Raw genomic sequence first — 21966 nt, 5'->3', positions numbered from 1 at the left:
GAATTTTCCTTCTGCTTATGTGAAATTTAACAGCCTTTAGAGTCTCTGTAATTTTACTCATAGAAAGGTTTGATTAAATCAGTGCAGTTTGCTTCATTCTATAAGGTAGGCCAGATACATTCACCCAGAGATTTCCTATATTGAGTCAAACACTATCTAAGTAAAGTAAGTATCTATCTAAGTATCTAAGTAAAGGATGTTTTGGATGAAACATGCAATCTAACATTAACCTACCTTACCAACTTGGTTCCAGTGTGAAAATTCCAATGCTGGAAGAAAACCCAAGGCAAGCTTAGACATAAGGATGTCTGACCGTTTCCTACCTGTGCTGATAATTCATAGGAGAACCTAAAAATTCCAATTGTATGGAATTGAGAGAAATCTGAAGCATATTTTGCCCTGAAAAATCACTGAATCATCAAATCCTTACAGTTGGAATGGACCTCTGAAAGCCAGCTAGTCCAGCTCCCCTGAAATGAACAGGGACACCACAGAGAGATCAGGTTGCCCAGGGCCTTATCCAGCCTCACCTCAAAAGTCTCCAGGGACAGCGCATCAACCACATCTCTGGGAAACCTGTTCTAGTGCCTCACTACCCTTACTGTAAAAGATAAAAGAACGTTTCTATGTGCGCACCTTAAGAAAATCATTTAAATCTCCAATATGAAAAGCTTTACTGAGGAGAATCTCTTGTTCAGTTTTCTGTCTGTTTTTGAAGTCTTCTCTCTTATTTGCACGGCACTCCAGTCGTTTCAGGATGAGGTCTTTACTTTGCTGGATACATTCTGAAACATGAAATACAAATGATTAGATACTGTAATTTCAGAGGGAGAAAGTAGCATCTGCTACTGTCACACAACATAAGCTCACAGAAATCTGTTAGTGAAAAAAAATAGGCAAGGAATTACCACACAGAATTTCAAAGCTGTTTCTTACTATGAAAATCTATCATATTTCAGATGCAAACAATTGAGCACTTAAATCTACCTTTTCTTTTTTGGATCACAGAATCACAGAATCAGAATCAGAATCAGAGAATTATCAAGGTTGGAAAAGACCTAGAAGATCATCTAGTCCAACCATCACCATTACTTCCCAGCTAAATCATATTCCTCAACACAACATCCAAACGTTTCTTGAACACTCCCATGGTCGATGACTCCACCACCTCCCTGGGCAGTGCATTCCAATGCCTGACTACCCTTTCCGAGAAGTAATACTTCCTAATGTCCAGCCTGAATCTCCCCTGGCACAGCTTAAAACCATTCCCTCTAGTTCTATCACCGATTACATGAGAGAAGAGGCCAACCCCCAGCTCACTACAACCTCCCTTCAGGAAGTTATAGAGAGCAATAAGGTTTCCCCTGAGCCTCCTCTTCTCCAGGCTGAACAATCCCAGCTCTCTCAGCCGCTCCTCATAAGGCCTGTGCTCCAGACCTCTCACCAGCTTTGTAGCCCTCCTCTGAACATGTTCCAGGGCCTCAATGTCTTTCTTGCAGTGAGGGGCCCAAAACTGAACACAGTACTTGAGGTGCGGCTGCACCAATGCTGAGTACAGGGGGACAATTACCTCCCTGTTGCTGCTAGTAACACTGTTTTTGATGCAAGCCAGGATGCCGTTGGCCTTCTTGGCCACCCAGGCACACTGTTGGCTCATGTTCAGCCGAGCATCAATCAGTACCCCCAGGTCCGTTTCCTCAACACAGTCCTCCAGCCACTCTGCCCCAAGCCTATAGCGCTGCCTGGGGTTGTTGCAGCCAAAGTGCAGGACCCGGCATTTGGTCTTGTTGAACCTCAAACTACTGTAGGATCACTACTGTCCTGTACTCTCACCTTCACTGGTACTGCTCTTGCATTGATGGTGAGCTCAGTAAAAGAAACAAATTCCTACCAGCAGCACCCCAGTCAAACCTCCCTGTACTGCTTTAGGAAAGTCCAGAAGCGGCTCACTACCTAATTGCAGATAAGCAAATGCTACTGCCAGGACAAGGGAAGCAACATATGGTGGGGAAAACATGTCCAGAGAAACTTCAATTCTTGTTAGTTTGAACTCAGATGTCAGGTTATCAGGCTTCCAAAGTGGATGTTAGGTGTATGGGAAGTGTTCATGGCCTAAACCAGTGATTGAGCATCTGGTGAAAAGACAGGGCTAGTCCCAAGAGCACAGAAGAAAGCAATTCACCAGTTCAACCAGAAAGGGTGGACCCTGGGTCTACCCCTCCCTAACCTCATTTAAGGTCTGGCAGCTAGAAGGGAAGGATTTCTACTTGGAGATTGTCTCCTGTGGGAGTTCTCAGCAAGCCTGTGCCTTCAGAACCAGGTAAGCTATTCTTTTCTTATCACTGGTTTATGACTAATACCTTTCACAGGTCATCCTAAAACTGATAAGAGGCAATCCTATACCCTGTCTGATACATTAGATAACACCGGCAGTGAAACAGGGAAAACCTCAACTCAATTATCTTAGACTTCATTAGTATTGTATAATTTATAATCCAGTGAAGCGGCCCAAAAAGGTGCACAGGGAAAAGAGTTTTATCTAAATATCTTAGGTATTAAAAGCAAAGAATTTCTGAACATCCTAACTGTTAACATTACCTTTTCCCAAGAGTGACAACACAGCTGTATTTTTTTGGGTACCTATGCTCGTAGTTGATCATAAGGCAACATGTTTTACATATACAGCTGATGTTATCCCTAATGTTAGTCAATATCACCAACAATGTTAAGTACATAATAAGAGCACATAAAGAGTAAATGGAGAAATCTTGAAACTACTTGCAGCATATGTGACCCTACTATAAATTACAAACCAATGAAATAAAGTACAGATTATATGAATTGTAGAGTAAGTCTGAAGTAGTGCAAGGAACAAAATCTGGGAGGCTTAAAGCCAAAGTTCCCATTCTAAGTGTCCAGCATTCACAAGGACAGTGTTCTTGGCCAATACATCAATGCACTTTTAAAACAGAGGCATATAAGACTAAAGCCATCATTTTTGTATTAATACAACTAAGAGAAATCATACTTAAATTAGTTAAACCACAACCTCTTGTCTAACTACTCACCGTTAGTGAAATGTGCCAGTTGTTCCCAGAAGGCCTTGTGAAGGTCTGTTAAAAGCTCTTCTTTTTGTCGAACGGAGAGTTTATTCTTTACAGTTAAATGGTCCAGAATGTTTGATAGAATATTCAGTCTACACCTGCACTCTTCTGGTATACAGGACCTCAGTGAATCAACCACTTTTACCATAAGCTCCCAGTTAAATAACCTTTCCTGAATGTCCTAAAACAAACAAAATATCCTGCTTAGAAACTAAGAATCTTTGGTCACACATATCCTTTACTTGAATTATTCAATTCCAAACAACACAGAAAACTCAGGAGACTTCTTAAGACTATATGGACAGTAACTTTGAGGTACTTTAATAGTTCCAAAACTTCTGATCTATTTATGATAGCAGCAGGCTTTACTTCATGTTCCCTTGAAAGAGCAAATATAAAATTAGAGTTCTCTCTAACTGCAGCTCTGAAGATGATATTAATAGTGGGGAAAAATTAAACTTGCAGAACAAACTAAAATACTCAAGGGGTAAAGATGAACAAAGGGGCAACATGGCAGATGATACTGGATGACACACTACTATATTTTTCATTTCATTTTGAGTGGAGCTGAAACTTCTTTAGACAATGATGAAAAGTTGGAAAAAATATGACAACTATTCCAGTTATTGGAGATACACAGGCCGTGACTTTTGCAAATAGATGCAAGCGTAATGGTAGTTACTTCAGGTATTAATGTTTGCTCTATCATGCATCCAAATGCCTCATTTAAAGACTGTTCATTCAAAGAAACTGTTCAGCTGTACAGTAGCACAGTGTGGGTCAAATGTGGTCAGCTACCAAAACTTCCTTCAAACATTGTCAGACTTGTTTCCTTGGCTGCTCCACTGCAAAATAAACAAATTATTAACTTCATATATTTTTATTAGTAGCCAAAAAAAAAGCTAGTGATCCACTTATTGTTTAAATTACTACAACTACTACTACTAATAATGTAGTGGGATAGATTCTGATTTTATCTATAAATTCACAGCAACCATTTCATTGCCTCCAGTGTGAAGTAACCCAAATATCTGACAGATCTGTTAGATTTAAAAGCACAGCACTGGGGCACTTCTAAGCTTATTTTTCCTTCTTAAGACCACGTCTCTATGAAATGGTAAGGGTTTTCAAAGATAGTTAAATTCACCAGACACACAGAATCATTCTCAAATGACATTCTTCAACTAAATATGGGTTTCGTGATCAAAGAGAAATATTTTGAAAGAAAAAAGTCTTAATGTCCAGGGTAATGATTCCCTTATCACAGAGTTCATGTTCCTTGCTCATTGACTGCACTCATATTGTGTATATCACTTTTTTTTAAGATGACTGCCTAAACTGTATTTTGAGAACTAGAAGTGAATTGGGGTTCATCCTCTACTGTGCTATGCAACAGAAACTGAGCTCTTAGCAATGAAGCTGAAAGACATACAACTGGAGTAAGCAGTTTTCAACATTCTTAATACAGGACTGACAGGTTTGTACACTTGCATTGTGCTTCAACCAACTAAATATCTTCTGACTTTTATTTCTTTTTGTACTTTACCATTGCCTGCAAATCCTGAGATTCATTTAATAAGCCTTCTACTGCAATCATCTTCTCAGTCAGGTCCGTCATTATCTTTGCTGATTCGGCACTTGAGCATTTTGATTGGTCCAAAAAAACCTGCTGGGCTTTGTCAGTCTGCTTCCAGAAAGCTTCCATCTGTTGAATATGAATCAAATAACAATCCATTTCCCCTCATTAATAATCTGGCATTACATTACACTGAGAGACATAGGAGTCTACAATGAGATACGAGTCACTGAAACTGCAGACTGCTTTTCAGTACTAATCACAGCATAAAGCAATATTTAGAGACTATTTACTGTATTATGATTTGTGTTGATGGCACATAACCAGTACATGTTGTTTGGTTAATCTTGACTTTTTGCAATAGGAGTCATCCTGTACAATTCTTAAAGTTTAGTTCTCCATCTACTGAAGACCCACTATGTTGTTGATGAGAAAAGTGGGAAGGGTAACAGACTTCCGTGAAGTTTCTTTATCTGTAGTAGTAGGCGTTCCCGTCAAACTAAAAATATTGGTCATTTTTCATCATCAAAGCCTTTTGTAGCCACACACCACATAATCACTCGATTAACTATGCTGGAATTAAGCGCTTTATGCAGTATTGGCACAGTGCATGTGCCCATTCTAATATATTAACCCTAAAGGTAATTTCTAGTTTTAGGCTCTGATCCCACAAACACTTCTGCACACGACTGTGAATATTCTGTGGGCTCCAATGGGATTACTAGTATGCATTAAAGATAAGTATTTATCACCAAGATTTACATTAAAGATCTGTGAGTTTTGCAGTTATGACCATGAGAACCTTTCTATTACTGGGCAAAACTGGGCAAAGAGTGGATTACTTCGGAGTCCTGATCTGCATAGAGGAAATCCTTATAAAAATGGATGAAAAGCTTCTGCCAGCAGTAGAGTGACAGACCCACTGAAGGATGACTGCCATCAGTGAATAACTGCCTCATGTTGCTTGGCAAGGCTGCCATGGAGCTTTATGAGACTGAATCTCAATTCTAAACAACCAACTTCTAAAGGAACAAAATTAAATTGCAAAAGAAACTTCACACGGGTCTACCATTGTCACAAGGACTTTCATTATAAATCAAAACTGAGAAAATTATGACTGCAGCACTTAACCATCAGCACTAAAAAAAAATGTTAACTCCCCGACAGTAAGACCCCAAGACTGAGATAATGGGCTGCTTAGTTCAGGGCTGATATGCCATGATCAATCAGTGCAGGCAGCCCACAGAGCCATCAGTCTGACTTTTCATAGTCTCATTTTCTTCGACAGTAGATTGGTTAAACCTCAAAAGTGGCACCAGAGTGTAGATTGTCCTTCAGATTATCTGATTTACTGGAAAGTAATGTACCAAATCCTTTTAACCTCCAGGTTTTTAGAAAGTAAGCTAGTTTGGATACAGTAGCATTACTGAAAAGAAACAATCATTTAAGAATCAAATACTTATCATCAGACTTATTATTTCTTTTTTTTTTTTTTTTTTTTTTTAACATAAAACATAGATTTATCATAATATGCAAAACTGCCAAAGTAAAATGCTCTGCTGAAGCAAATATGCAAAGCATACTGAAAGACTGCATTGCAGTTATTTTCTTAGTGATTATTTTTTCTGTAAATAATTTTCTTATTAGTCTTTTAGTTATGCAGCATTGAAGAAAACAAGAAAAAGTCAGGCTATACCTAGGCTTGAAATACCTCTCACTATCTGACAAGCAGTAGATGCTTCTCATATCTAAACCAGCATGATGCAATTGTGTGTATAAAAACACTGGCTATTGATGCAAGATAGAAATACTCTGCTGGAGCAACATAAAAATACATTTATGAGCCTTCTCAGTACTAACAATGACTTGTCAACACAACAGTTAATTAAAAAAGCATTCCTCTTTAGAAGAATAACATTAGAATAATATTTAAGGAGAAAAAAATGAAGAGTTACATTATCTATTATGTGCTCAGAATATTCCCTTTCTTTCCTTTCTAAGTCTTCCACAGTTTGGTACTCTGAATTATGGGCTCCTGACATCTCAGTATTCTGCAGTCTGGAATCAAGTTGTTTCTGTAATTCTTCAAAATCCTGGGAAGAAAAAGTGATTTGTTAAATTAGAGGGGAAATAATAAAGTACATTATTTCTGATTTCAAGAGTGAATTGGTATCAGTCCTTGCACATGACAAATGAAACTGAAAAAGTGAAAAGCTGTTTCTTGGTAATGTGACTCCTGTGACAAAGAGAGAAAATGTAGCTGGCAGCTTGGAATTACACTTAGTACAAATATTACATCCCTATTAATATGTGAGTACTGTTGCCCATCTCTGCCAAACTCAAGTTTTGGTAAATAGTGGTTTATGAGCTTTTGTACTCTGTGTCTACCCAAAGATGTTTTTACTTTAGCACATGTGCCCAGCTTAAATAGCAGCTGTGAGCATACACGCTGTGTTTTGAGTATGGATACATGTGCAGATACAGTGTTTCCTGCAGAGTGCTAACCCACAGGGATGAACACACCTGTAATATTCATAAGGAACAAATTACAGCCCACACAATTATCTGGGTTTTCAAATTCTTCACCCTATGGAAACCAGGATGATTTTTTTTATTTTTTTTTTTTTTCCTAATAGCTAACAATATTAGCAAGTACTAGTCCACTGTCCCTACTTAGTAGCTTGATAAGGCAATGGAGGGTCTTTCAGTTGCTTAAAAATGCCTTAGAAGAGTAACAATTACTGTGAGAACAACTGAATACTGGTGGTATTCCATGGGAAATACTGAAGACTTGGCTTGACAAGACACTAGAGGCTCTGCTTCCTACAGAAGACTGGACCAGATGATCTTCACAGATGTTTTCCAACACAGACTTTCCTGTGATGCTAACATGGAAAACAGAATGAGGAAGAGTAGCTCTCCTATTTTGCTTAATTTTTTTGTACAACCTTCTTTGCTTATAGTAATAGTAAAAAAGAAAATAGCAAATCCAACTGAAATGCACATTGAGGGCAGAAGTTTGTCTTCTAGTTCAGAAGTGAAAAATGGATTTTGATGAAGGACAAAGAGGAAAGTAATTGTGTTTTCCCTTGATAGGAACATTGTGTTTTCTTCTAATCCTTTATTCCCTACTGCTCTATCACTTGTAATGATATATGGGACCTGACAAGACTTGATAATTAGAAATTAGAAAATTTGAGAGAATAGGGTTCAGAATGTTCTGTTTACTTGAGTAAATTCAACTACAAAATACTCTTATTCTTAACAAAAACATCACTGTCCTGATCTTCTCAGATAACAACTGAGAGGAAATGAGAACAATGTAATGCAGAGAATTAAGTAACGAGACAGTTCTTCACATTTCTGATTAAATGGTTTAGAAATAACACTGCTGTTTAAAAATATAGGGGGAATAGCCTGCAATGGAAACCCCCATGAACTGGTAGAACTGACTCCTAAATTCCATTGTCTGAAATACCAACCAACAAAAACACTTACATTTTTGAGAATTAAACATGTCTTCCCAAACAAATCAGCAGTAATCTTCTTCTTATGATTGAAGTCTGTGAGGTATATTTTGAGAATCTGAATGAATATCTATTTAAAAGGAAAGAAATATGAAAGTACTGAATAAAATCAACGGAACTGATCACAAAATCTGTATTAAAATTAATCTGTTAAAAACTATGTTGAGGCATAAGCAAAATAATAGAAATAGCAGCAACTCCACAGCATTCCCATTATGAAAAGTTCTTTCTTCAAAGTATTGGATGATGGATTTCTGTTCAAATGAAAAAAATGACATAATCTGACACATTTGAAGCTATCCTTTACTGAAGAGTATCTAGACCACTTAAAAACAGAAAGCTCTAAGCTGAAGTACATAATCATATTCATTATAATTATTCCAATTGTATTTTGCCAGATAGAGTATCAAACGTTTTCATATGAAACCTGTACCTCAAAATAAACATCTCAAGTTCTAACTACCTTCTCTTATAAAAATTGTGATATTCCAGTTCTGTTTTTAAGTTTGAAATACTACTTGCTTCAAATTGACATTTTTGAACCTTGGGATAATTTGAATAATCAAATGCGTTGTCTCTTTTAATATGTTATTTTAGAGACAGTTCAAAAAGGCAATTCAGTCTTTGTCTTCATCTTGGAAGATGTCACGTGAGTGCTTAAAAATAGATGATGAAGTTGCCCGTTTTTAAACATATAAATATGCTTTATGTTTTTAAATTACATATATTAAAAACAGCAAAATCTGGGAAATGTTATTACTACCCAGCAGAAGAGGAAATAATTAAATGGCCACTTTTTTGATCTCGCTTGTTGATGCTTTAGACAGTTTTGTGAAGTTTTGAACACAAAACACCAACATATCACCTACTGTTTCAAAAATAAAAAAGGAAGGGGAAAGAAAAGACTCAAGAAAACACTTAAAGAGGGTTTGTTTTCCTTCTCCTGGACTGACTCTGAGAAAGATCAACTTTGAAGTCAGAGAAACAAGTGGAAAATGAAAAAACTATTCCCCATACTCATAACTTTTTTCTTTTCCTTCGTTCCCTGCTAGAAAAATACAAAGCTATTAAAAGCTCCAGCTAAAGGCCAAAGTCACCATCCTCTTAAGGTCATTTCTAGTGGGTCACAAAGTAAAATCTTCTCAGTGTTTCTGCAGTTACATCACCATGTTGTTACTTTACATTCTTTTACAATTTTATGGCTGACTTTGAGATCATGTTTAATATTTCCTGGTCAAATTAAACTTCATTCTGGAAGCTAATATCAAATTCCCTTTCTCATCTACTTGTAGGGGAATCAAATCCACCAGGAGAGAAATTACTAGGGAGAAACTTGCCCAGAAAATCTCACTCGTTGAAATATTCCTAGTGAATTGTCTGCTTAAACTTAAGAGATTGGGAAGGAAGGTGAGGAGAAAGCTACGCAATTTATGTCCAGATTTAGATTACCTCTGCTAAAACTCAGTAATGGAAATGATTCCATACTTGATCACAACTATGCACCATTAAATAATTATATGAAACAAGTATTCATTGGCTTTGTGTAAATCCTTTTTTACTTTTTCTTATTGTCATCTTTGAATGCTGTGCCATGATGTAGGTAGTCCTTTCTGGTTTAAAGGAATATCTTAATTCCTTTGTCCCCATAAAATCAGGATATTCTACTTAGCACAAAGTACTGACTCGGCTGAATTGAATTTTCAATTTTATTCAAATAGCTTAGAGTCCCTGGAGCTGCAATGCCCAAGAATTGTCCTTAAAGTATAAACTTATCTATTAAACATGCATTTCTTTCTCTTTTTATGAACCCCAACTGTTATGTCTTATTCTCTGGAGTAAAATTTAAAATTGTTATGTTATTCAGTCTGACTTCCTGTATTTCACAGCCCAGTAGATTTCACTATTTTATTCTTTTGTGAAGATCATATACATGCAGAACAAAGAGAACAAAAATAAAACGAATACTGCAAAGGCACAACTCTGCTACACTACTTCTTGTCTAGTCTATGGTTCACATTATTTCCTAAACTAATACTCAACTAATGGTTTCAAATCAAATCGCTCTAAATGAGACACGAATACCTACCACATGTTCTTCTTTTCTAAGCTCAGTATCAAGAAGCATGAGATCTTTTAAAAGAAGACTGCAAAGGCAGAGCTTAACATCAAAACTAAAACAAAGATTAAAAGTGTTAAAACCAATCTAAACAGGTCACACACAAAAAAAGCAGCATATACAGTAGTCTCATTTAATCACTAAATTCTCCATTGCTCCTAGAAAAGGAGTAAGATCATTTCTACAGTGTCTTCTAATTCTGATAAAATATCTCTATTCAGAGATATTTTAAGTCAAAAATAGTCAAGTCAAAATAGTGTTTTATCAAAGTTGGAGGTGCAGTTCTCTTTTGAAAAAGGCATGGTAAATATAGAGATGAATGGCTACAAGAAAGGGAAAACAAAGCTTTTAATTCAAATTGTTGAAATGAATGTATATTTAGAAAATATTTGTCATCGGATCTTCCTCAAACCTCACAATGACATACATATGATTTTCTTTATTTTTGCAAATGAGTATACGTACATATGTTTATTCGTTTAGGAATACCCTGCTAGCTAAAAGAAAAAGAGTTGATAGTCTACGGATTAGCTCTACTTGCTCATCACTTGTGCATCTGATAAGTGTACAGTCTTCCTTCAGCATAATGTGAACCATACCTATTAATTCAAGGAGAATGAGCGCTGTCATTTGCTGTTCTCAGGATACCAGCTGTGTTACTTGAAGATGTACAGTAGAGAAGACTATTAGCTTAGCAACAATTTACTACATGAGTGAAGAGCATATGAGGCAAAGGGCTCTCCTTACATTAACTGTGATAATGTTTTTCACAAGAGTGCACTTCTAAAGTTCTGGTTCCCAGAATTTCATAAACAAGAAACCGACTTCAGGGTACACAGTATGATGCATTTTTCTAGTCTCTCCAACCACTGCTTTTAGGGTTAGAAGCCTATAACTCTGTCTTGCGGTGAATGTATGCATTCAATACCAGTCTTTCATTTATGCCAGACCTTTACTGATTGTTTTGAAAACTGTCATAACATACCAAGAAACAATCAGACACAAGGGCTGGATTATTGCTTACCTCTCACACGTGAGCACTTCGGGGAAGCAGGTTACCTTGAAGAAGGCTCGATCCTGATATCTGTCATCACTTGTTGTTGAATGTATTGTTGTGGAGGAACTACAGTCCTCTTTGTCTCCCTGGCTAAGGGATTCCAGGCTGCCTGATGTAGACGCCTCCGTTACCTGATTAGGCAGAACTGCCTGCTTTGGATTCTCATGCAAAGATGGATTGGATGAGCCATCTGCCAATGGCTACAGTAAAAAAAAAATGTACAAAGTTAATTAATACAATACAATCAGGAGATAAACATCTCATCAATTTGCAGTGTTTGGTTTCAAGCAAAAAATTAAGCAACATATAGAGCAGAAGTGTTTCCATGTAAATTAATGTTTATCATCTTGATAGGTTTCTGGATTGCCTGGAAATGTACTCATCTGATGAGGTTATCTGCTTTGAGTCATTTTCCCTTACTGAAAAGAAGATATCTGTGTGCCTTTTTCTTACATCTCCTTGAGAAGATACAACCTCCATTAATGTTAATGGGAAGAAAAGGTTCCTTGACTGCAGTGAAAATTGACTGGACGCAATGTAAAGCACCACAAGTTTCAAGGGGAGATGAAAGCAGCTGATGCCTTGCGAAACAATTGCTCAGTCAATGGCCTATAAACAAACAAATATCCCTTTGAAACAGATTGGCATTAAATTTTCTTCTGGTACTTGAATGCAATTTACTTTGACTCAGAACTACTGCCATTAATATTTACAAGTAGAGTCTAAAGCCATACCCTAAATTTCTGATTGATGGGATAGATGACTTTTGCCTTCAACGCAAATGCTGAAATGTTACTGTTCAGAGGAGACTCATTTTCCTGTGTGGAAAAGAAGAAAAAGCAATTAAGATTAGAGAATGACAGTGGACCTGACAGTTGTTCACTGTAAATGTTCCATTCCTCTTTTTGATTATATAACTTAGAAATTCCAATTGATAACTGTTTATTGACTATTTCAACTTTGGTGTAACAAGTCTTCTCCTAGGACTCCTTCAGGTCAGGGTATGAAACCCAGAAAAGAAAACTCTGTCATCACCACTGCTCCAAAATACTTTATGCTTGCAAGGGAAAATGGGCAATAGTTGGTATTCACAAGTTATTTTCATTTCCCTTCTTTTCTCTTTTATCACTAGCTACAGATTTCGCATAACAGACTGAAATAATCTTAAGAATAGAAAATACTGAGGGATAAACTCCATACATATTATCATGGCTAAAAATTGTGCCTTCCAATTTAAATAAAGAAACACTAGAATTATTATTTTTTTAGTCCATTTTTTTCTCTTTTTTTCCCCCAGAAATATCTTTTATAGTACAATCCTTTACCTATAATCTAGAGAAAACAGCAACGTTCTTCCAGGGAACTATTTATATAAAATCTATTCTTTTCACCATACCTGCTATTTCATGTTGCCTGACTTTCTGCTCCTCCTCTTTCCTATCCACTGCCTGGAACAACGGGATAATCAGTTTTGTTTTGTGAGATTATGCATGTCCAATTAAAAGGCCAGATGTATACAACAGACAGAACAGTTAGAAGATTTCCTGTTCTATCCTTTTTAGTGTTGGGGATTTTTGTTTTCTTTTATGTTGTTGTGGTTTTCTTTTCCATATGAAATTAAGGAATCTGATTTGTTAAAATAATTTTCTTTACATAGATTTTTCTAGAACATATCACAGCACTTCTGAAATCTAAAAATAGAGATAAGAAGAGAGGAGTAAATTACGTCATTCGTTAGACTCTTATCACCGCACCTTTTCATCTCCATTTCATTTATTTGCAGAAGACATTTTTGAATTTACTGATAGAATAAAAAGCAAGGGGGTCAGTATGTAAAACATTTTCTCATACTGAGTAGCCCCACTGCTATAGCATACATTCAGGAATAGAAACTGACAGATTCATTGCTCTGAAATGGCTGGAGGCAAAGCAGCTTCAGTCCACAGCCATAAAGCTGTATCACAGTGTGCTGGAGCTAATACATTCTGCTCCTCAGCAGGCATGAGTAATACAGAATTATTATTAATACGGTAATTATGGTATTATTGCAGCGTGGAAGATCTCAGAATGAAAATATCTGTTTTTCTGAAGGCTTTAACCTCACTAAAAACATTTCTCCATCTCTGCTTCTCCCTGAACTGAAAATTTGATGGTAGTAAAAGCCAAAGCCTCAGGGAATTGGAACAAATGAATCGAAAAAACATATATAACTTCAGAAGTTTGGCAAATAAATGGCAGAAAGCCCTTTCAAATAACAAGGCCACCTCTTAATGGGTCACAAATGAGCAACCTTGCCTGGGATATATACACAGTTATGAAGGATTACCTTTTAAAGGCTCTGATGCATTTTCAAGAAGAATGATAATATTCATAAATTTATACCACTGACAAGTTCTCTCACAGGATTTGCACTCCAAAAGTGAATCTAACCAATCATCAATTGTTATACTGTATTTTAACTCACAAAAAACAACCAATGGCGGTTTGTAACAGTTCTTGATCACAAATCTGAAATGAAGAGCAATTGTCTGCCAGGATTTAAACCAAGGCTAAAATGTTTACAATAATGTCTGTTTTCTCTTTGTCCTGGAACCACTCCTCATTGAAAGCTAAGCACGAGGCTTTCCGGCTTTAACTTTCTGCATGTACTTAATTTATGCATAATAGTGTTATCTGAACTGCACAATTATTAAATATTTCTACCCACGACTTTTAACTTAACAAGTGCAGTCAAATCAGCATTAGGTGAAAGGCAAACAGTTACACCATAGGATTCATTCTCATGATATCTTTGAGAATACCACAAAAAAAAGTGAGAGATTAGAAGTTCTGACTGAAGGTTCATTAAAATTTATATCTTCTCCCGATATCTTTCCAAATTACTTTTCTATTTGTCCACGAATCCAAGAGCACCACACTGGTGTTCAACTACTTGTGGTCATTTGACCTCTGCATTGCGTATTCAGCTGACAACTGATGGGAGAGTTCCCTCTATGAGAAAGACATTGAAGGTGATGTTCTCTAATGTATTCAGTTTGGTTTATTTATTCTATTTCCTCCCACTGATTTTACTGCTGACAATACTCAGTCCAACTCAGTCCTATATCCATACATTAAGAAGGCACTAGAAGGAAGTATGTGTTCCAGATAAGACCTGATGAGGGAACTTTGATCACCTTCAAATTTTCTCTAATAATAACATAATAGTAATAAGTCTAATAAGACTTCTCAGGGAAAGAACCCATTATTAACTATCAGGACTGATTTCAGTACTTAAGTACTTCTTCCTTCGTCAGTAGTGTGAGCATTTTCCACCAGGCAAAACTAAGGATGCCGATGACCAAAGAGATCTCAGTATCTTGATGGAAATGTACAAGGACAGTTGCCCAAATTAAATGGAATTCATAAGGGAAATGAATGCCTGAAAAGACTGCATTCCTAAGAAGCTATTATCACTCATTCTCCTTCCCACAATTTCTTTGAATGCTTTTTAAGAGCTCAGTTCCAAGCCCACTACAATCAAGACCATTTGGATATGGTCCTTAATGTGCTGATTAATACGTTCAGCAAAATGGACATACACTTCAAAGAACCCATCTTTACCTCCAACACCACCTCTTCTTTTGATGTATAGGGTTCTGCTTCACTTTTTGTAAGAGGATTTTCTTTTTCATCACAGTTGAAACTTTCCAGAAGTCTCTGGGAATCATCTATCTGAAATTCCAAGACAAAACAGGTAAAATATAACTCTGACATAATGTAGAATCATCTGAGGATATCCAGGCTATTGTCAAAGAGCGTTCACATCTCTCTTCTGAAAATGATTTCAGTATCAGCTGGAAATGATAATTTTGGAAAAATACAGACTGAAAACGAACAATAATTTTATATATGCAGGATGCATTCTACTGAATTTGATTTGTCATTCCAGAAGTAAAACTTTAACCCAAAAAGAGAATGTAAACATGTCAAAGCCACCTGTACTCAAAATGTATTAATACTATTGTGTCAAGCTCACAGTCTTTGTTCAAATTTTTAGTCAAAAAAGCCAATTAAAATTGTCTGCAATTGTTTGCGGTGAGTAGAATGTACAGTATTTTTGCCCACTAGCCATAAGGAATACTTTCTAAATGAAGTTTTATGTCTGAGAAAGTTCCTTTCAAGAAAAAATAGCTGTCATAAAGCATTCACCACCTTCCTTCCCCAAAAGCAACACATACAATTGGTCTTTCATAACAAACACATCCTCTGGTGTGGACAGAAAGGCACAAAGTGCTCTGCTGCACACATGCTTCTCTGCACACTATCATAGACTAAAGTAATAATAATGTTAGTCAGTGCATCCAAACATAGCACTGCAAGGAGTTTTATAGTGAATGAGAAAATGGCAGCCACCTTACCCTGGCCACTTCTTCCTTTTACTTTTCAGCTTTTCATTCCACTAACTGCTTTTTCATGTAGTCTAATGATAAGGCTTCTGCCACTATGCATGTAATGCTAACAGAAAATTTCTCCTTGAATTATTTGGTCACTTGGTGTATAAAGTAGTAGTCAGTTTTCTCAGTACATAGAAAATTGCTTAGAGTTTGAATAGATTTCATTCCTTATGACTTGCCTCTATCACCTTTCTGGAACACAGATGCTCAGGAATACAGATTGTGTTCTTGGGTTTGTCTCCAAGATGTGGTGAACTGAAGACATTGTTTCCCAAGAACCTACTATATGACAAAAGAACAGCTACAAGTCCACTTTAGCAATCTTAGCACTATCTATTTCTCCCAAACCATTCATAAAACTTCGTCTGAGTGACTGGGAGCTGTGGAATTAGCCAAGCTGGATTCACCACTGTATATTGCTCCACAGCCATTCCAAAATAAGAACTTACTTTCCTCAACTTAATTCTTTAGTTACTCATTCTCACCCACCATCCATTTCCACTCAATTGCATAACTTTAACAATATTTGCAGTTTTCCGTGATTCATTTCTTCTCTGTCAACACTTCTAATCTCAACTCCTTCCTCTCCATTTCTGTCCTTTTTTGCACATTTGCAGCTCCTTCCAAAGACAAAAACAACTGAAATGATGCCATGCTTCCCTTTTGTGTCATTAAGAAGCTGAATAAAACCAAGTTTAACTGTAATTACTGTATACTCCATCAAACTAATCTAATATCATAATGAGACAAACTCTAACCCAAAGGGCCTCTAGCAATGATGTTAAGTACAACAGGAGAGTTTCATCGATTGAAATGCATACCACAGTTCACCACAGTGTTGGATGCTATCATTGTAAAGTTTCGATAAAACTGTCCTTGTATGCACAGATCCTCAGATTAATAAGGCAATGCATGCATCTGAATCCCACATATAGAAGTGATTAAGTAGGGTTGTGTGACAAACACTGGTAGCTTACTGTGGTTCTTCAGGCACTGCTCCCTCTGCAAGCTTAACTCACATGCTTGGGAAATGCTGCTCCTGCTCTTATTCTGGATACAGAAGGCCGTAAAATTATAATTATACAGAAGCTCCAGCATAGTAGGTCCTACATTATAGTATTAACTATAACACAGGAAGAATACTACCAAATTAAAACAACTGTATGGTAAGAATACTGCATTCAGAAGGATGCACCACAGCATAGCTGAGGCAGACAGTGCATGAAAGCAAATGGTACAACCTAAGGTTGACCTGTTTGTTTGGGAAATCAGGCCCTAAAGCACGATCTGACTGCCCTGCAGTGCATTCTGTAGTTCTTGGGAAATAAACAACTTTATTTTTTTTACAGCAGCAGCATTGATTTTAATGTCATTTAAGAACCTCAATGCATTCAAAGATCTAGGCCAGAGAGAAATGACAGCTTCTATTCCCTATTGATGTAAGTGACAAAAAGGATAACATTGTACAAGGCGATATTTGAGTTGGTAGTGATGGCACAATAAAGATACCATCTATTAAGTCAGGAAAAATGAGAAACTGAATCAGAGAGGCTCGCACTCGCACAGGATGCATTGATCCACTATTTGAAGTGAACCCATTGTCAGGGTAAAGTATGGCTTCAAACAGAGCTTCAAATCTGCCACTTAAAAGCGGTCGGGAACATGAGGATTCAGTGATGCTCAGCCCTAGCAGACAGATACATGCAGCAGGGTACGTATGGCTGGAAAACGTGCAGAAATGAAACAAGGCCAAGCAGACCCTCTGGGTATTTCCTCACACACACACCTCAGTGCAGATTTACTGCTGTAAGGGAACATTTAACACTTCTGTGCTCTATAGTTTCCTTCTTTGGACTATTCCTCCAGTTGTAGGGTGGAAATGAGTGTTTGTTTCCAAGCAGTTCACAAACAGAGCTCACCTCCCTGTGACAGACAAAGCCGCAGGCAGCTAAAAACAAGTCCAAGGATACAGACCAGCATTTGGAACACATCTGCACCTAAAGCAGTGTCTTTTTGGAGCCGTTTATACGTATGTTTACATGAGTAAAGCACTGAAAAGACGTTGCATAGAGGAGTGCCATCAATCACACGGCTCCCCAACCACCACTGGGTCCACGCAGACAATCCGGCGTCACTCCGGCCCCGCACCCGGGCAACCCCAGCGCAATGGTTGTCTGCCTTCCTCTGCTCGGCGCACAGCCCGGCCCAACAGCGCCTCGAAGTCGCTCACAAAACCTCTTTCGCTACTTTATGTCCGTGTATCCCCGGGCTGAACCCTCCCCCCGTCCGGCTGCCCCGTACCTCTCTCCGCCGGCGCGGCCTCAGCAGCGCGCAGCGGCAGAGCAGGGCGGCGGCGGCGGCTCCGAGCAGCAGCCCCAGCAGCACGGCGGGGGCCAGCAGGGCGGGCAGCACCCGCACTGAGCGAGCTAAGAACTGCAGCCCCACCGCTCGTAGGCACTCTGCAGCCGCCGCCATCGGCCCGGCCCGACCCGACCCGACCCGGCTCGGCCAAAGAGGAGGTCCCCGCCGCCCGTCCCCCCGCCCTTCTCCGCGGTGGGAGGAGACGGATGGCGGATGGATGCGAAGGCTGAGGCCCGGTCTGGATCGGGGCAGCGCGGTGCTCTGCGGGCCGGCCCGGTGCCGTGCGGGGCTGGGCGGCTGCTGGCTGGGCTGCTCGTGGTGCTGCTGCCATCCGTGCCCGCTCAGCTCCTAGGGGCGGTCGCCCGGCGCCTCACGCAGGGGCACGGGGTGCCGGGCCCACCCCGGGGGCACTGCGGGAGGACGGAAGCTGGGGTAAGGCGGTGTGCCCTGTCCTGGGGCTGGCGGGGGGTGCTCACAGCAGGCAGCGAGGTGCTGGCGCCCGATGTGCCAGATGGTTTGGCCCAGTGGAGTTCGGCGTTCATAGGGTCATCCCCTCTGAGTCAAGCCAGGAGGGCTCAGAGGATCGTGAGCTGCTTGGGCTCAGTACCTGCCTTCCTGCTGTGATGAACGCAGACTGAGCTTGGAAGGCTCGCAGGCCCACCACAGTGGGATTACATGCAGCCAGAACCCTCACGGCCATGCTGAGGCCTTGTGATGGTTTCACTGTCAGGTATAGCTCCCAGGGATGGTATGTTGGGTCACTGACACCAGCTGCATTTATCTGTTCTTGAGTGGATACATTTGATTCTTATATCGAATAGCAGTGCTCTTGCCCACTGGTGTCAGCCTGCTATTAGGAATGCCATCAGTGGTTTAGGATAAGGTTTTTATTTAATTCTAGGTAGTTGTTTAGCTGACTGACACTGCACCAGCATAGTTCTGTGTGGTGAATGCCAACAAAGGTCTGGTGGGGGATGGAGGAGGTCACAAATTGTTATCTACAGGCTGCCCTGGGAGGTGGTGGAGCACTGTTTGTGGGGGAGTAAGAGGTTATGTGTCAATCTGAGTGACATGGGCTGCTCTGGCCACAGCACAGGTGATGGCTGGACTCAATGATCTTCATGATTCTGTGATTGTGTCTTGTCTTTTGGTTATAAAAACTTACTAGGCAGGAAGCAGTAGTGCTTGAAAATCAAGAAAACAAATCCAAAACTTCTTTTTCCACCATAAAACCAATGTAAAATGTAGGGAAATGCATGCTGGCAATTTGGCTGCATTCACTTAATTGCTTGTGAAGTGTGATGGTAGCACTGTCCCATAGGGTTGGTGCTGGTTTCTGCTTGCTGATGTGAAGCTCCTCATGGTGCCTTCTGGTATTGCAGAGGTTTCCTGCAAGTGACTGGAAGAAAAGAGCTGAATATTCAGATTGAGTTTTCCAGAGTAGGTTATTGAGAAGAGCAGAATAAGCCAGAAAGAAAAACAAGGAGCAAGGTGTGTTGTGGTGTCATTCGTTGTTGATGCAAATAGGAACATAAACACGAGATTTTGTGCATGAACTGTTGTAAAACCACAGATGAATGAATGCCTGGAGTCTCTGGAAATCCTGAGTCATTTGTACACTAATTGCCTAGGCAGCAGGCTTAACTAACGAGCCGCCTTTGCTGCACTCGTTTATTCGTGCTTAGACTGGTGTTTGTCTGCTTTTGTTACAGACTTGTTTACAAAGAAACTGTTGACATTTAATGCTCACCCCATATATTGCAGAAGAGTCATATTTAGGATTTGTATTTATGAACAGGATTTATGTTAAAACTTAACAGACCATCCTCCCATATGATGATGATCCTCCTCACTGATGAAAATAGTATCATTACAGCCATTTACTGTACTGGTACACATTTTGTCAATGCAGACAGACTGTTCTAGAAATATCTGGCAAAGGTTAATACTCTTTTAATGTTATTTCTACTTCGGTGTATCCATAAGCATATATGACAAATTCAAGTGTCTATTTATATGTATAAATCATCACCATGAAAAAAAAATTGTTTAAGATTTCTGGTGGAGTTTGTGTTATTTTGGTGCTCCTGAGTAGTCACAATTCAGGGTCATCTAGATTGTTCAGTTAATGAGAAGAAATTAGTGCTGAAGTGAGAGATGCAACAATTTAGTTATGCAGGAAGACCTGTACAAGTGAGTGGTTGGAGATATGTAAATAGTGTCCAACAAAGAGCTCAGTGCCTGCTGTATCCCAAAGCTGCATCCCTGGGCTCAGAGAGCTGCATGTGCTTATTTTCTGCTTTAAAATGCTGAGATGTCTTGCATTTTCTTCAGTGTTGAGGGAAGGTGCCCTATCTGAAGTGAGGACTGTTTTCACACAAGGTTAACAGACACTGCAGCTATGGCAATCATCAGGATGATGAATTTTTCAAGCAGCTAAAGAATAAAATTGCCCCTTACTTGCTGTACTGTAATAATGATGTTGTATGTCAGGACTAACAGTACTTATACACAGTGCTTGGGAGCATACGGAAACAGCAAGTGCAGGTCACACTGCTTGGTGAACTTGGAAGATAGCTGTTAATCAGCTGGCTCTCATAACTGTATTTTGTCACCCAGGGAACCATTTTTTTTTTGTATGAGAGCTTGTTTTTGTGACTGCTCCATCATGTTCAAAACATTGGACATTATAAAGCACTAGTTTCTTTTATTGAAGTTTTAGAGCTATGATTTTTCTAACAATCTCCGTAGTCTGGGCAGAGGCAGGAGTCTCATAAGGTACAGTTTTTAGCCTGTGGTCCCTTCGGATCTGTATAGGCTTGTTTATTCAATATGAACTGATTCCTGCTGCTCTTAGCAATGGGATTTACCCATGTCCTCGGTTCTGCATTTGAAAATAACAAGAATTATTGTTTAAGAACAAACTCATACTTGGTATCAAACACTTCTGCTTTTCTGTTGTGTAGTCTCAGCCTCGTAATACTGAGTACAAATGCAACCAGAGTTCCAAATGTTCATATTCTTACGACAGTGCAGCAGCACTCATACTGCTTGATAAACCAGTGTTGTATCTGTTGTGCTAGTAGATTTTGGAAACTCAGGGCTTTGTGGAATAAGATTATAACTGTAAAGCATGAATTCTTCTTAAGAATTTAATTAAGCAATATTATACGTTTAAGAAAACAATTGTTCTTTATAATGGTTTTCTTCTATGTTAACTTTAGGTTATTAAAGATGATCCATGGCTTCAAAAAGAGATGAAATGTCTGGGGATGACTGGTATGTACCTGTTTTCTCTCGTCAGTCTGTGGGAATCTCAGCACTTCACAGAGATGTGTGTGCAGCTGGGCAGGAGACTAAAGCCTAGTTTTTTACTTGCACCCTGACTTGAGAGGAAAGGAAGACAGAAGAAACGATGCAGTGTAGTTCTATCGGCATTCCATCAGGGTTTTTACCTGAGATGCTGGTCCAACAAACCAAATCTGAGTGGTTCACTGAGTACTGTAATGTTCTACCTTGTACTACAGTGCAACTACCTTGCACTGTAATCTCAGTTTGTTAGAGGAGCTTGACCATCTGTGGATATGTGCTGTCAGCATCTCTGTCCTGGTGTACAGCCCTGCAGAAGTAGAGGCACTCATGGTGTTCTGCCTCTGTGCCTGTCAGTGGGACGTCTTCATCCTGGACCGCGGGGGAAGGTTCTCTTGGGATTTAGGCTCCCCAAGCAGTTCATATAGAAAGGAGCCTCTATGAGATAACCTTATTTTCTACCTTGCTGTGGAGCATTTT

General features: G+C 39.1%; 2 protein-coding genes across 9 annotated transcripts in view; one reads left to right on the top strand and one right to left on the bottom strand.

Annotated features, from left to right (window-relative positions):
* The window catches only part of EVC (EvC ciliary complex subunit 1), a 47374-nt gene extending 29047 nt beyond the window's left edge, over nt 1–18327 (bottom strand). For all 4 annotated transcript variants that reach the window (XM_032443975.2, XM_085547303.1, XM_085547304.1 and 1 more), the window contains exons 1-10: nt 18118–18327; nt 14984–15094; nt 12115–12198; nt 11348–11580; nt 10294–10378; nt 8179–8277; nt 6636–6773; nt 4651–4809; nt 3069–3285; nt 637–785 (exon numbers count right to left, since the gene is read on the bottom strand). In XM_032443975.2, the coding sequence (XP_032299866.1) occupies nt 637–785; nt 3069–3285; nt 4651–4809; nt 6636–6773; nt 8179–8277; nt 10294–10378; nt 11348–11580; nt 12115–12198; nt 14984–15094; nt 18118–18291 (1449 nt within the window). In that variant the 5' untranslated portion in view covers nt 18292–18327. The remainder of the gene's footprint in view (nt 1–636; nt 786–3068; nt 3286–4650; nt 4810–6635; nt 6774–8178; nt 8278–10293; nt 10379–11347; nt 11581–12114; nt 12199–14983; nt 15095–18117) is intronic.
* Nucleotides 18328–18366: 39 nt separating this feature from the next.
* EVC2 (EvC ciliary complex subunit 2) overlaps nt 18367–21966 on the top strand; it is a 58562-nt gene continuing 54962 nt past the window's right edge. For 3 of the 5 annotated variants that reach the window (XM_015862636.2, XM_085547298.1, XM_085547301.1), the window contains exons 1-2: nt 18367–18609; nt 21402–21456. In XM_015862636.2, the coding sequence (XP_015718122.1) occupies nt 18391–18609; nt 21402–21456 (274 nt within the window). In that variant the 5' untranslated portion in view covers nt 18367–18390. Of the gene's footprint in view, nt 18610–19529; nt 19669–21401; nt 21457–21966 lie in introns of those variants that run through there. The other 2 variants (XM_085547299.1, XM_085547300.1) reach the window with 2 other exon arrangements.

Source organism: Coturnix japonica, chromosome 4, assembly GCF_054131305.1.
Source record: "Coturnix japonica strain WE chromosome 4, WE-NBRP24, whole genome shotgun sequence".
In the NCBI taxonomy this organism is placed as follows: domain Eukaryota; kingdom Metazoa; phylum Chordata; class Aves; order Galliformes; family Phasianidae; genus Coturnix; species Coturnix japonica.
The sequence above is the reverse complement of the archived record's forward strand: the minus strand, read 5'-3'. Positions and strand labels throughout refer to the sequence as shown.